Below are 16,017 nucleotides of genomic sequence, written 5' to 3'. Positions count from 1 at the left end.
TTTGGCAAAATATTTCTGATGTCATTTCCAAAATTATTAGTCAACCTCTGAATCCAAGCCCAGCTTTGGCCCTTCTGTCATTAAGACACTGATCTAGACCCTACCCTTATTCATAAGGATCTAACCACCATGCTGTCTACCGCTGGCCATTTAGAGATCACCTCCCACTAAAAAGACTCCAAGGGACCATGCCTGACAGGATGGCAAGGGGAAGTTCAGGATCTGGCTGTTTCTGCACATCTGACGCATCACATAAGAGTGGTTAGATTATCCACCACCGCACACTAAAGTTAAATTCTCAAAATTATTTATAACGTAAAGTTGAAAATCCAATATAAATGTTATAATACAATGTAAAACTGTAAGACAGGCACACTTCAGGGCGCCTATTTCTGGTAAGAAGAAAAACCCCACCCTACCCTCAGTCACTGGTCTCCCAGTGATTCAGGCTGCAATCCTATGTAGCCCCAATAAACACAGTGAGACTTACTTCTGAGTAAACATGCATAGGTTTGCACTGAATGAGTTGCAAACATACCAAACATTTCATTCTTCTCCTGACATCTTATTTGCAGCGTTAAAAAAAAAGATGGATTCTCAGCTAGGGTATTATTAACATTGCTAAGTATAAACTGCCGCATGTCGGCTTTTGTGCTGGACAGTGCAGAAAGGCACAGTCTTGCTCCAAAAAGGCTTACACTTGAACTGCTTTGAAAACCACCAGCATCCTTTCATATCACAATGGGTCAGATTAGTACAACCAAAGGGGGATTAGCTGCTGCCCACAGAAGCAGTTGTATGTGTAACTTGTTTGCACAAGCCCCAGAACAAATAGACATGATCCAGCCTAAAATGACACCTGAGAGCAATTCTAGCACAAATACTCAGATTATGGGACAGCCTTATTTCTGGCACAATGGTCGATGCAGCAGAAGTTACAATACTATGGAAGCAACATTTCATCCTTGAAGAAATTGTCATTGAGAGTTGCACTGAAACCTTCCAGTGGAGCTGGGGGAAACCATAAACAGGGCTTTTGACAGTGATGTGGATGCTGCTTTTATAAGAGAGAGAGAGAGAGGAATTTCATGCTTTGGGAGTTCAAGAGTTCAGGAGTATGCTTGCTCTTTCTTCCTCCAAGCCTCATAGCAGACTTTCCCATCCCTGGGTGGCAAGATCTCCCTGCTTATTTCTCTGCTTTCTTTGTGTCCTTTAGTGGCGTGAAAAGTCAAGTGCTAATGGCTACAATTCAATGGAGCAACATTTATTAACATACAATAAAAGACATGGCTTCATCCATTCTATAAAAACTCTACGCTGGCAACTTGCTCCAGCCTGGAAGAATTACTTCTCAGCATATGACAAGCATAGGGTTGGCATATGTCTGGAATTTCCTGGACATTCCTAGAATACAGTCCGGGGAAATCCGAACGTATGGCAACCAATGTCAGCAGTGTTGTTTTTGCCGATTTCCCTTAAAAATAGCTCAGAAATATCATTTGTTTCATTTTTTTACTGATTTTGCAAAAAAAAAAGTTCATCAACTTTGGGCAAAACTAAAAAAACTTTTCTGTTCAGATTTTCACTTTCGGAAATATTGCAACCCTAGACAAGCAAGAGTGTGGATATGAAAACCCCAAATAGTAATCTGCCAACATGTATAAACCCTAGTTTATAGCCGCTGTCAGAACATGATATCCTACTGATAACCTCCTCTTTGTCTTTTTGTGGGAATCTGGCCTAGCACTCACCTGGAAGCGCAGGATGATTGTCCAGATAAGGCCCAGCACCAGACGGTGATTGCCATCAACAATGTCGTGAGAGCCCATGTTCTCCAGGTGTACCCGTTGCTCCTTGAGAAACTGCAGGGCCTTGTCCACATTCTCCAGGCAGTGGATCCGCATGCGCCCCTTGGTGGGTTTGGGCTATGAAGTGAGGAAAAGGTGGTGTTTAAACTTCTAAGAGTTTTCGGCCATCACCTAATTCCCTGAAGGGAGAACACCCACATTGCATCTACTCTCTTTTAAGAAACAAATTCTAATTCTTGCAATAGCAAAAGGGGATCTGCTCAATAGCGCAGACTCTAAACCTTTGCTAAAATTATGACAAATGGTAGGTTTCCAAATACGCAGAATATACATACATTTCAGCTACATATTACAAAGTTGCCTACTAATTCTTCTCACCTACTTAAACGTGCAGCCTACTTTTTGTTCTCAAAAGCAAAAAATGCAAAACATAGTATGTGTATATGAAATCTGATATCATACAACCATGGAACCAGAACAAAGCTCACTTTTGTGAGACCCAGTCCACAACACCAAAGCACAATCTTTCATTTATCTTGTTCTCCAATGGTCATCTTATCTCATCTAGATTACAATGTGCCATGTGTTGAAAGGAGAAGATGAAGGACAGCACGCAAGGGGTGGCTGTTGAAAAACAGCCTGCATTAGAGTAACTTTACAGGTTAAACTAATTCCAAAACTGGAAACACAAAACGGCTTCCCGGTACCAATATATGCTGTGAAAAATCTGTATCCACAATCATTACTCCTGATGCTCTACACACAATTTGCACCTTGTTTTCTATGCAGAAGAAGAATTTTGTAATCCGAAAAGTATACTTAGGAAGAGCATGATTATTTTCCTTAGGGCAAGAATTCATGTATCTTATGCACTGTTAGTTCCATAGAAGAGCGAAAGTAAGAGGGAATTCTACCAGCAGCTCTCCAGAAAGAACCTCCAGCAGTTTGATTAACATCCTTCCATCTCTGAGGTCCATGTAGAGATCAGAAATGCGACAGGTCACACGTGCCAGGTGGGAATTCACCCATTTGGTGAAGGTTTTCTTCTGCACGGCTTCCCGCTCATCTGAAAACAAGAGAAGAGTATCTTAGTCACTGAACTCAAACACTCATAATAAAAATGCACACCCACATGAAATTCTGTAAAGCTGCTGCACAGGTGCAAACTCTGGTATGCGGTGGGAAATTTTGTATTCTGAAAATCTCAATGATTTGTTTTTGTTTTAAAACTAGTCAGCTTCTAGGCCTTATAGCATCCAAGGAAAGTTTAAATGTTTGGACAGTATTTGGTAAGATCCCCAAAGCCAGACAGGAGCTTTGTAAAGGTCAGAATTTAGTGCCCTGCACAGTTCCTTGTACCTCCCCTATAACTATTATTCTCTAGCACTCAAGTTCCAAAGCCCAGCTGCCACTGCTCTCCAGAATACCATTCTGGAGTTACAACATTTCAGCAGGCAGCTACTGGGCATGCACTTATTGGAAACAAAGCAGTATGGCTGCCCTGGGGGTTTCCCCACACTGGAGTCTACTCTGTGACAGCAGCTGTTTACATTTCCATTTAATTTGTGTGGTGCATGTGACCTTCAAGGGCCCACTCTATCACAGGAACATAAAGCCTTGAACTGGGGATCACATTGGCTGAGGCTGAGCCAATCAAGACTGCATCTGCTGATGAATCAGAACCACCTTAAGGCACAGTAGAGAACAAGGCTCTGAAAAACTGGCAAATGTGACTTTCAGGCAGTATGAAGCTCTGGATTGGCCAGGCCTGATTTGAATATTAGGATTTCAGTATTAGGATACTGAACTTTGGTCCTTGCTTGATCAGTAGTACAGTATTTTTTGCCTCCTGCCCTTCACACTAATGATCTTTGAAGCTTAAAAAGACATTGCAGTAAGAACAAGAGCTGTTTAAGATATGTTCCTGAACTTGGCTTCTTCACTATTATACTTTTATAGACTTCTTGAAGCTCAGTTACACAGATCAATTAAAGAGAGTTTGAATTTGTTCTGAGAACTTTTTATTAGGTGCAGCATGTCCACAATCTGACACTTACTCTGATGCTAATTACATTTCCCAGGACCAGAAAACTAAATGAACAATACACAGCTCATCTAATTGCATCATCACTGTAATTTAATTTAAACTATCCTAAGCCTTTCCTCTCACTCTGCCCCCCCTCCTTTGTGTAAAGCGAGGAATGGAAGGCAAGAACCAGCCATGAAAGAGAAAGAAGCTAAGGTGCACTCCCATTTTAAAATCAGGCAGCTTTTAGAAAGCTAGCTACTGGGTACAGGGCTTGCGATGTGTCAGGAATCCAAGACCGGAATTTCCAAAACGTAATTCTCAAGTCATGTGTCAGAGTGACTAAAATAGCTATGGCAGTTACCAGAATCACTGATAACAGCAGGGTACTGTTTGAACCCATCTGAAGAAGGGACAAACTGTGCTTTGGGGCACAGTAATATGCAGGGCTTATCCACACTTGCCGGTACCTTTTGCCTTGCTCTTTCCTGCTCTTTGCCCTGCTATTTTTGAACTTTAAAGAGCAGGTTTTTGCAGAGGAAACGCCAGAGCAAAAAAAAAGAAAAGAAAAAGAAAAAGCGGGGGGCGGGGTGCTTGGACACAATGTTTTAAATCATGGACCATGCCTAGAAACAGTGGAGGAAAGGTGAGTGTGGATAAGCCCTCAGGCACTTCATTGGCCTTCAAGCATTCTGACAAACACAAGGCACACCTGCCTGCCACTCAAAGAAAAATCCATCCCTTTCACCACTCTTTTGTCCACACAGTCATGGTACATCATGGTCACTTCCAGGCTGTCACTATCTTCTGGTTGGATCCAATCACATACTGGCAAATTCAGATTGTGAAATTGCAGTTGATTGGGAGGTCTTGTGCAACAAACTCACTTCCCTAAAAGATGGGGAGCAGGGTACGGAGGTTGTGCTAAGGAAAGTGATGGGGAAATATATTGGAAAGTGCAGGATAATGGTTTGACACATCATCTAACCTCCCTGCAAACAAACTGGAATGGCTGTTCATTAGATAGCCAACATTATCTAATCTCCATAAGAAGAAATCAGGATAAATGTTCAATAAAACAGACCATCCGGAAGCACCCAATGTAGGTTCAGAAATAATTAACCCACATCATTTGAACTTGCTGTGAAGCCACACAGAAGGCATGCTTAAAGAAAACTTGTTTCTTAGGACCCAGGCAACTGGGTTTGCTACATGGTGTATTGTCAACAGGAAGCTTGCAGGCAATTCCAAATTCTTGAGGAGCATACCTGCAGTAAACTATCATTGCTACATTCTCCCATTTCCCCCAGAATCCTCCAACGCAGAATTCACTTCCCCTATTCCCCAATATATTGTGCTAAGAAACATTACCGCCTGTTTATTGCACGTTTCCCCTGCAGGGAGAAAGTGCATTTGACTTGGGACCCCTCTAATTGCATTAGATTCTTCCTCCCACCCACCCGACTTAATTGGATGAGCTCCAGGCTCCCAAGGGCTTAAAATTCTATTTAGCCAAACTGATGGGTTCAAATACAAACGTGAACTGGGGAGTGAGTAATATTTAGACAATATGATCTCAGTTTATTGTTCAGCTAATTCAGATTTTGTTAAGAGTCGTGACTTGAGGCACATGTCAGATTCAAGCCTTCATTAGAGGACCAAGGCTGCACATAAATCATTAAAACGCAGGCTGGGAACTATCATCCTGCACCCCAGTTATTAACTGAACAATTCACATGAAGATACAGCAGGTGGTTCATCATATGGAATTCTTGAGCTATGTTTCTACACTGCAAATGTGAGCTGTTTTGAGGATCATTTGTTAAAGCTTCATTGCCACTTCCAAGATCTACAAACCTTAAAGATCTTAGGGCGGAAGCTGCAATAATTAAACAAGTCTGAAGCTTGTTTAGATTTGTATTGGTTTGAAATTAACATTTTGTATCAAGGCTGAAAAGTGTTTCTTTTCTGCTAAAAATTAGAGATTTCAGGCCAGTTATATGAATGACATGGGGAGAGTTTCTTGCTTTCATCCAGAAGTCTACCAGGTTAGGTGGCCAGTCTTCTGCCCTTGCAATCTGGCCTGTAATATACAGTAATATCCCTTTAAATAAAGAACCCCTGTAGATTCACAAATAGAATCTCCCACTATTTCTGCCTCCTCTCTCAGTGAACTGGAAGGCCTTTCCTTGGCCTAAACATAAATTCCTACCACTTTCATCTGTCTACACTCAGCTTTTCATTCATTCCACACGGCTGTGTTGTGCCCAAAGTTATGTGGTTCAGTAGGTAATGTATATGCCATCTCTCTTTCCTCCAAGTGCAAAGAAGCCTGTTAAAAACAGTCTTGTTCTGCAAGCACTGGCTTTCTAGTTGCAAGACAAAGCTTTTAGTGGGTGTCTGACTTGACAAACCCCCTTGTCTGTCCACCTTTCCCACTGCCACCTGCCTACTCAGACCTCTCTGCACCTGATTATTGGCCACAAAGGAAACACAATACAGCAATATGTTTGCTGCATACACCTTGTCTCTTGTTTTCCTTCCAAGTGCATGTGTGTATGTGAGTATGTGCTTGCGGGGTCTTGTAACCATACAGCATTTCCCCAGCTGGGAGGAAACAGCAGCCTGCTATACAGCTACTTAAGTGTGTGAGCTCTCTCCCCTTCTCTTTGAGAGACTGTCCTTGATATGATCGTAGCAAAAGGGAGTGATGGATGAGAGAGGGGCAGATGGCCACAGCAGGTGATATATGGCCTCAGTACTTATTTGCAAAGCTACATTAAAGCCTCCAAGATGCTCTGACACTAGCCTATGGTGAAGAATCATATAAGCACCACCTAACATAACATTAGGCTCTAAGGCAATCCCAGACAACCTGACCAACCCAAGCCAAATGCAACCTACCAGCCACATACATTAGGCTGTCAGAGTCTTAACAAAGCTCTTGTTTTTTCCTGCCTGCCTGCCTGGGACTACAAAAACAGAGACGGCATCAAGAACTTGGCAGACTGGTGCTTGGTAATTGGGCTGGCGGCCTGCAGGTTGTGCAGAGCTCTTAAGAGGGCTCTTTTAAAAATGAAGGGATAGCAGCAAAAACAGATCCTCGCAAAGTGTGCTACTACTCAGTGAGGAGAGAAAAGTTAGGGATCAGCATATGAAGAAATGTCTCCATGAGGCAATGGCCGTGTGTACCTGCCAGAGCTTTGATCCGAGATCTCTCGAACAGCCTAGCAGAACTGTTGTCATTGTCCAGCTCATCGTCAGATGCGTCCCAGCGAGCGTTGATCCGACTGTACTGCTGCTGAATCTCCAAGTGATCAAAATCAGTGGCCGATGTCATAGTTCTGGGCGTTTGGCTGCTGTTCTTGTTTTAGTTAGCATGAAAAGGTCCCTGAAGGGAAGCAAAGCAAAGTGTTACCTCTCCCAGGAAAACATGTTCTCAGTCTCCCACTGCCACCAAAACACACACATACACACACACACACATCTAAAAGCAAAACAAGACACCTCAAGATAATTCAAGGAAGCTGCAAGCCACAATTGCCGTTTACATATTTTTCTAGCTCCCAGCTTCTGCACGTTATGAAATATTGCAGCAGCCACCAGCAGGGTATTTGAATGCATCAGAGTTAACTGTGCCCAGTAGGTGGGGATATAACTTACAGGAAGATTGCATTTCACATAGCACAGCCTGCCTTTGTGTGGAGCTTTCAGAAAAACATTCTGCTAGTCTCAGGATTTACTTTGAAGTGGAATCGATGCATCCCATGTGTGTATATTTTTCACGTTGTCCACACGAAATTGTCCTCATTCAAGTGGCAACCTGTGCTGGTGTTTTTCTCCATCCTCCTAACTTTAATTGAGATTTTCCGGGGGGGGGCACTCTAACATGTTTTTCATGTTACCCAACTGTGGACATACTGAACCACAATGTGTGGGTTCTTTGAATGTGGGTGGGGACTATTCTCTCTACTACCATTCGTGGACTGTTTGTGCATCTAGGCACAACACACACTTTCTTATTTTTTAACCTACTGTTTTGTGCAAGTCTGTTATACTAGAAAACTTGTAGTTCATTGTTGTTGTTTTTTAAAAAATGGCAATGGACAGGTAAACAAATGCCTGTGTGCATGCCTAAAATGGAACTCTTGTTTTTGGAACAGGGTGGGTGGGCTACTAGTGGGCTTAGCATGACACAGAAATGGAGTTGTGGACACTATATTCTCCAAAAGGGGGAAATGAATTCACACTGGGAAGAACACAGGAAGGGGCTAGAAGGACTGGTCCTCTCTTTCTGACAATCCACATTTTCTGTCCTTTTTTGGGAGGGAAGACATAACATGAATCCTGACTGCCTTCTTCAAACTTCTAAAAGAGCAGAAAGAAAAACTCAGATAATGGACAAAAGTGCAAGCTCTTTTGCAATCCTAGGCAAAGTTTAAAACTTGATTTTCACCCTATACAATCTGCCATATCTTATTGTATGCAAGGGTAGGGATTGTTTTCCCGCTAAAGGGATTTTCCTGCTTCAGCCCCCTTTCCCTGCTCCTTACAAGTGAATGGAGAAAACTTTGTTCCATACACCATGAAGCAACAGAAAAAAGCTACAACCAGCAAATCCAGGAAGGAAGGGGTAAGGACACAAGGAAAGATAACCAAGTCCCAAACACATTTGACTAAAGTCACGCAGAGGAACAGAGCCTCTGTCTTATCTGCACTGAGTCAACAGCACCTCTGTCTTATCTGCACTGAATTTGTTCACCTACATTAATTCCTCAGGTTTGTTGCTTATATTGAGAGGTAGAGCTGCATTTCATCAGTGTATGGTGACACTTCAGCCTAAACTTCTGGATGACCATTCTCAGTAGTTGTATACAGATATTAAAAAGCAATGGGGACAAGATGAAAACTTGTGGCACCCTGAATGCCAAAGGCTAGAAAGTCTATAATCTCCCAGCACCACCTACTAGAATCAATCCTCCATAATGATCAGAACCACTGCAAGACTGTGTTCCCTAATCCTACCACCACAAAGTACCCAGAAAGATACCATAGTAAGTTACACTGAAAGTTATGTGAGAGGCCCAGGACAATCAACAAGGTCACACTCATCATGTCCATTTACTGATATAGGTTACCCACTAACACAGGGAGAGCCATCCTGAGGTTCTCAAGTTGTTGTTGGGCTGCAACACCCATCAGCCCCAGCCAACATGGTCAGGGATAATGGGAGTTGTAGTATAACAACACTTTGAAGGCATTGCCTTGGCTACTTATGCACTAATGCAATCAAAACAGTTTTTATTCCAAAACCAGGCCTAAAACCAGTCCAGAAAGGATCTTAAAAATCAGTTTAATCCAGAAATACATGGAGTAGAGATGCCACAATACGCTAAAATATGTTGCATAAAAAAGGCATGTTCAAAAAGAGGAAACAGTTACGCTCACTCAGTTCCAAATTGGATTCCTACCACTTTTTCTCCAGGAATCAGATCAGCATTTCCCTTCAGGGTGTTGGCACTACATTCCCCCTCCAAAAAAATAAAAACAAAACCACCTCCGACTGTCTGAAAGAATGAAACCAAAACACCTGCTCTGGTAGCTCTAATCCGTCAAGGTGGACTAGATGCTTCTGATTATGCATTGCCAAATCAAATTGAAAATTTTGGAGAGGGGATGCAATTTTTTGAGCCTTTAAATCCCTAATTTATAGCTGCTGACATTATAGTGAAAGCAGGGCAGCTCAAGAAATCCCTGCATCTCCAACTGTCTACAGTGTTACAGATAAACTGTCCTTATAGCATTACAATCTATACAAGGCCTTCTACAAGAGAATGGACATACTCAAAACTTCCTCTTTCCTGAAACATTTGTAAAGACTGCAGTCCTGGACCAAATATGCTCTTTTAGGATTTCCAAACCAAACCAAACCAAAACATGCTACTAATGCTAAAATAGCAACAGAGCTACCTGTTATTGAAGATTTGCTTCTCTCCCTTGGCACTACTGTTTCTTGTAACACCTGTGATAAACTGAGGGAAGATAGGGCACAGAAACTGCATTATATACTGTTATTCATTTTTTCCACTTTTTCTGCTCAGTTTCTTTGGGATTTCCTTTGGTCATGGTAAGTGATGGAAAAAATTAAGAAAACTAAACTAATGTGGCTAATTAATTTCTATCCAAGTTCAACTCATAGTTCTTTACAATCCCAACTAATACAATCCACTGAAATCAGCATGATCTAAGCACAGTGTTATTTTACTTTTTATTTCAGTGAGACTTAAAGTGTGTTTCACTTTCTCTTAACTGTATCTTTTTTTCTGCATGATGCTTCAAGCCAGGGGCTTTGCAGAACACAAGTAACACACATTTAATTGATCGGATCTTCTAAAGTGGAGAAATTGGCCCAGCAAACCTAAATGTGAAATTATGGCTAAGAGGCTATGTTTAAGCTGCTAATAAGGATTTAATGTCTCACACAATTTAGTAAGTGCTCATGTGATCCATGATTGCTGAGAGTATGGCCAAAAGACTCAAAAATTCTGCTGGTGTGTTAGTGTTCTTCAATATTTACCAGACAAGACCCACATTCCCAATGTATCAGACTGAAGGAAAAGTTATCTTTCAGCTAGCCTATGAGATGATGTTCTCCCCCATTTTATCTGTTTACTAGCCAGATTCCCAGCAAACAGTGGGAACATGTAAGGGTGGGAGACTCCACGAATAATGCTTATCTTTATTTTCATATTTACCTCTTCCTCTGGGACAATATTTCTCAAAGTCTGCTCACAGCTGCACTGTGGATAACCACCTTGTTCTCTCACATCTACTGCTCTCTTCTCCCACTCTGGTTCGAGCATCCCATTGTTGCTCTCCACAGTTTCTATTTATCTAGTCTATATATGCACATATTCATCTGTTACATGCACATGCACAGACATACTCCATGGCCCATATTCCAGGGATTGCGGACATATGGCTCTCAACATCTCTGTGCTGGCTGGGGCATTGGAGCCCAACAACAGATTGAAGGCAATAGGTTCCTCACCCCTGACACACACATTTAGGTTGAAATCGCACTGGCATAATCTAGCAGAGATATATCACAGTGCACTTGGGAATCTTCTTTTGTTTCAGTGAGTGTGCATTATCACCACTTAGAAATCATGTGTCTCCTACTTTAAATGTCTAGCTGCTCAAGCAAAAGATGTTCACCTTACTTGCCTCTCTCAGATGCTGGTCCATACTTCCCTGTGACCAGACTCCAATATAATCCTATCGCTTATTGTACTTGCCACAGCCGAACACTGTGTACTGCCCTTTCTTCATTGCCCATCCCATTCTCCTCCTAGTCTTGCCACCATTTCTTTCACTATTACCTGTTCCACAATGCAGTTTCCTTCACCTTTTCTCTGCCCCTCCGGTGTAACTAACAAGACTGAGAGGAAAACAACCGATTTCACCCATGAGAATTCCTATAACTCTCACCACTCTCTGGTCATTCCTGAGATGAACACAGTCTGAAAAAGCCTTCTGGGCATTTGCAAATCATCCTGGATGAAACAAATGCTAGCACAACTGGCAGAGTTTGACCCCAGATTGTCAAGTTTCACCCAGACCAGGCGGAGGGGAGAAATACCAAAGGGGATGGTATGAAGCAGACAGCCCTGGGGAAGGAGAGGGAACTGGGCAAGAGAGCTATGCCTGTTAACTATGACATAAGGAGGCCTTCCCCAAGGTTAAAATGTGGGGGGGGGATCCCAAATACATATAGTGAGATGAGGAAAATGATGGGTGGGGTACTAAAAAGCAGAAAGAATGTGTCTTTTCACAGGTGACATAAAAACACACAGAAGTTGAAATAAGATTATAAATCCACCTTGCTTCATTAGTCATCAATCAATTAACCCTCCCCCCCATACAATCAATTTAAAACAGCATTTTTGCATTTCACACATTCACACCAACAGATGGAAAGAAGCTCAAAAGCACTTTAAGTGGCAGGTATAAAATTTGTCTGACAGTCACTCTGTGTATTTCCCTCAGCCAGACCTCAAAGGCAGCATAATAAAGCATACAGGTAAGCTGCTCTAACCCTATACAGTGGCACATACAATTTGCTTCAACCTGTCCTGTGATTACGTTTGGGAGAAAGGAATAAGAGACTGGACCTGTGATAGCCTGAACCTATTACACTTATAATTATAATTGCTCCTTGGCTTTTGTTATGCATGACAGGCATTTCCTTTTGACCAGAACTCCTTTGAACACACAGTCTGAGGTGAGAGCCACAGCAGTTTGGAATACCTCAGCAGTTCCATGTCACTTGATGGCAGCAGAATTGTAAACATATGAACAGGTGTGCAAAGAAGGAGGAGATGGCTGAGGTTGTCACGAAGACATTCATGCCAGCTTATAAACTATTGTCTCAAGTTGATGACTAAGCCGCTTTTTACATTCTCCATCACTTCCCCCGTCAGCAAAGTGAGTCCAGGAGGAAAAGGTGGACACACAGACAGATGTATAAATATGGAAAATTGTGCAGATAGGTAAGTTATTTTTGCAAGATTCTCTCTGCCTGGTCAGCAGTTATGTGTAGGCAGCTGTTCCCTGCTGTTGAGCTGTGTCTTCCTGTTCAGATGTAAAAACTTTTCTAGGCCATGTCCCCTGAAATGGAGATTTTTCTGTTTTATGAAACGGACCAAAAATTCCCACCAGATAGAGATTATTTTTATAGCCACCTTTTCTGCCATCTTAAGTACTTTCTCTCCACTCTCTCTTATCTGTTTGCAGATCTTCAAGCATTTTAATGCCTTTGGCCTGGGCACAAAGCTCTCTAGTAAACACGCTCCCTGCTCTGACTTCCTTGCCAAACACTATTCTAATAATACCATCCCAGCTCCAACATTCCTGTCATCAGAGGATACCCGAGTGTTCAGATATTTCTGTGTACTGGAACTGCTTCTATGATCACTGAAACAGAACCCTAGAACAGCCCTCAACAGGAAGTGAGCTAGGATGGAATGTAGGACAAAACAGCCACCTATGCAGTAAGGAAGAGGAAAAGTTTGCTGTCTCCATAGCAATTTATCAGAGCCCTACGAGGAGTGATTTTCAGGGCCTCAACTTCAGGAAGGAAGGAAAGAAAGAAGCCAGGTGAGGGAATTCAATATGCTGCAAGCTGCTAGGCACTTAGTACTATCCGGGGATGTTGAGCCAAATAACAATCCTCGGGCTAGCATTATACCGTAATTCCATATTAAGATGGAAGGCTGGGCTATAAGATCTACTTATAAAAATAAAGTAGGGGTGGGGAGCTGGATCTGGCCAGCAAGCCAGATAGTTATCTCCCCCATCCCTTGTGGGCCAAGTCTGACAGGTGGGGAGGGTTACCCACCCATCTTTGACCTGATAACGAATGATCTAGCTTAGCCAAAAGGGACCTCTTTGGTTTTTTGCCCACACAGGTATGGTGGAGTACATTGCAAAGAATTTCACTAGACCCTTGCAATGCTCTGTGCAATACCCAACCATCAGTTGACAGTTGGGGCTTGTGGAGCACTGTTAACAGGGCTTTGTGGGCACTGCCATTTAGCTGAAGTGCCTACAAAGTCCCTTTTGGCTAAGCTAGATCATTAATAGTCCCACATCTGCTGTCACATATGACATCAGGTGTAGGGCAGATGGGCTTGGCTTAGTTTAGCAGAAATGACCTTGAGTTAAATGGGCATCCTCTACCTGAAGTAGAGCAAAGGTGCCTCCATATGGTCACTATTTGGGGGGAATGCATTTAAAGTGGATTAAAGGGCTCTGCAATCCTGGTGCAACTAATTCACTTTTTAAAAAAGAACCTGACTTTTTGCAGTTTGGAAAGTGATGAGAAATGCGTTGAAAAGTGTGGGATGAACAAATGGCTAAAGGAAGACATGTGAACATGCCCACCGCCCCCAAGCAAAAATGAATTATATAATTTCGCCTAAGAAAATGGATCAGTAAATGCACCTGATGTAGAATTTGGCAGCTAGATTGTTGACCAACGCAAGAAGGTCTGAACATATAACACCAATTCTGGCACAACTGCACTGGCTTCCAATTATCTCTGGACTTAATTAAAGGTGCTGGCTTAACCTATAAAGCCTTATGTGGCTCAGGGTCCCAAAACCTTGGAAACTTCATCTCTTCTCATGAACCAGCCCAGACCCTGTATTCATCATCCCAGGGAGGCCCTTCTTTGTCTGCCCCTTCCAAGTGGTTGCTCCCCGCTTATGTGAATATAATGGGAAACTATTGGACAGTGGAAAAATCACTTTCCCATGTAGAGAAAGTTTTGAATTAGTTTTAAAAGATTTTAATTTTTTGCAGGAAGTATAGAACATGTGAGATGAAGCATACATGAACATTCCAATTCTCAAGCAGGAGCCAGGCACATATACCTTGAACATTTCTTCGATGAAAATAGGGACGTCCCATTCCATAATAATTTTACTATTTATACCCCACACATCTTATTGGTTTGCCCCAGCACTCTGGGCAGCTTCCAAGATATATAAAAACATACTAAAACATTAAACATTTTTAAAAAAATCTTTCCTATACAGGATTGCCTTCAGATGGCTCGGGGGTTGGATATCTTCATGCCCTCAAACATTTCTCCAATGAAAATAGGGATATCCTAAGAAAAATCAGGACATTCCGGGATCAAATCAGAAACCAGGACAGGAATGTCCCTGGAAAATCGGGACACTTGGAGGGTCTGAGGCAGTAGTTTTAGAGAAAACTGGATGCCTTGAGAGAGGCATTATTTACTTTGTCCCATTGTTACCTATGGTCAATCAGGTTTTTGAAAGAATATAAAACGCTGCAAAACCTGTTTACCAGAAGTAAAAATGGGATGAACATTTTTACTTTCGCTTCTTTGAGAAACCTATCCAGTAGAAAGGAAAGTTTCTCAAGAATCCAAAAAGTCAGTTGAAGAACTGAGCTACACCCACTTAAGGCATAACCCCTTGCAACTTAACCCAGCAGTGTTATCTGGGTTTTTATGCCTGGTCTAGCCTCTCCTCTAACCCCACCCATGTACATCCATGTGCAGGCATTGATAGTAGCACTTTGTGACTTGCTGTTGTCACAGGCAATGTACAGAAGTATAATTAATGTGTACTGGGAATGCTTCCTGCACCATTAAATAAACTAATTAACTAGTGCTAATTAAATGGGGTATTTAAAAAAAAATGTTCCACTAAGTACACAGATCTCCATTCAGGATCCAGTGTCTCTTGGCTCCTTTTGCTGGGTGAGCAAATGGAGCCAAGAGGCACTAGATCCCAAGTGAATAACTTTGTATTCAAAACTGCCCCCTTTTCCTCCTTGCATCAATGGTGTCTCCAACATCCATATACTTCACTTTATTTTATTTTAGGGGTGGCAGTGGAATCTTTACTGTTTATCATCATGGAAGGTAGAGGGGTACAAAGGCAGGGGAGCTAGGCACCACAGGGCCAGTGGTGGGAAGAATCCAAGAGTGCCCAGGACTAGCAAGGAAGGAACTCTTCCTGATCCAGATTTACTAGAATTGAGACTTGAGAACACAAAATCAAAATACAATCTTCAGAAGAGTATTGCATTCTGTCCTGGAACCCAGCAAAGTTCTTTATTCCCTGTCAGGTCAGACCAGGGTTTCATAGCTCTTTAAGTTTAAAGAAACAGCATGCAAATGATTTTCCCATCTAAATTTATGAATTTCCAATATGTAATTCAGTCTGCTGGGTTCTCACAATCCATTGTTCCCCTTAAGAAAACTCAAATCAAATCATCTTTTGGAGAAAAGCAGCCTCCACCTGTTCTCTTTTGGACATCTTTCTCAGTACTTTTGGGTGGTGCACATGTTCTTGGCTGGCCCCAACCCATACTTTCAGTGGAATACATCTATGCTACGTCACCAACATGCAGGATCTGTGCAAGGCAGCTGTTTCACTCCCATTACACACTGGGCACACAGTGAGGCAGACCGGCACCGGTACTCCCACTCTATGGATTCCAACTATACAGTGCTCTACTTTTTACTACCAGTCTCCTTTGAAGGCAGCCTGTCTGCAACTTCTCTTTATTCAGAACCATATTTTCATTACCAAGCCAGAGGTGAATCATGCCAGCCATTTGCTTTCAAAGGCAGCTTTGTTG

General features: G+C 42.3%; 1 protein-coding gene across 10 annotated transcripts in view; it reads right to left on the bottom strand.

Annotated features, from left to right (window-relative positions):
* The window catches only part of SPTB (spectrin beta, erythrocytic), a 91,386-nt gene that overhangs the window by 47,819 nt on the left and 27,550 nt on the right, over positions 1-16,017 (bottom strand). For 7 of the 10 annotated variants that reach the window (XM_079989570.1, XM_079989574.1, XM_079989573.1 and 4 more), the window contains 3 exons: positions 7,027-7,225; positions 2,723-2,874; positions 1,752-1,925 (listed from right to left, as the gene is read on the bottom strand). In XM_079989570.1, the coding sequence (XP_079845696.1) occupies positions 1,752-1,925; positions 2,723-2,874; positions 7,027-7,174 (474 nt within the window). In that variant the 5' untranslated portion in view covers positions 7,175-7,225. Of the gene's footprint in view, positions 1-1,751; positions 1,926-2,722; positions 2,875-7,026; positions 7,226-9,804; positions 9,867-16,017 lie in introns of all 10 variants that reach the window. The other 3 variants (XM_079989572.1, XM_079989575.1, XM_079989571.1) reach the window with 1 other exon arrangement.

Source organism: Podarcis cretensis (assembly GCF_951804945.1).
Source record: "Podarcis cretensis genome assembly, chromosome: 1".
NCBI lineage: Eukaryota > Metazoa > Chordata > Lepidosauria > Squamata > Lacertidae > Podarcis > Podarcis cretensis.
The sequence above is the reverse complement of the archived record's forward strand: the minus strand, read 5'-3'. Positions and strand labels throughout refer to the sequence as shown.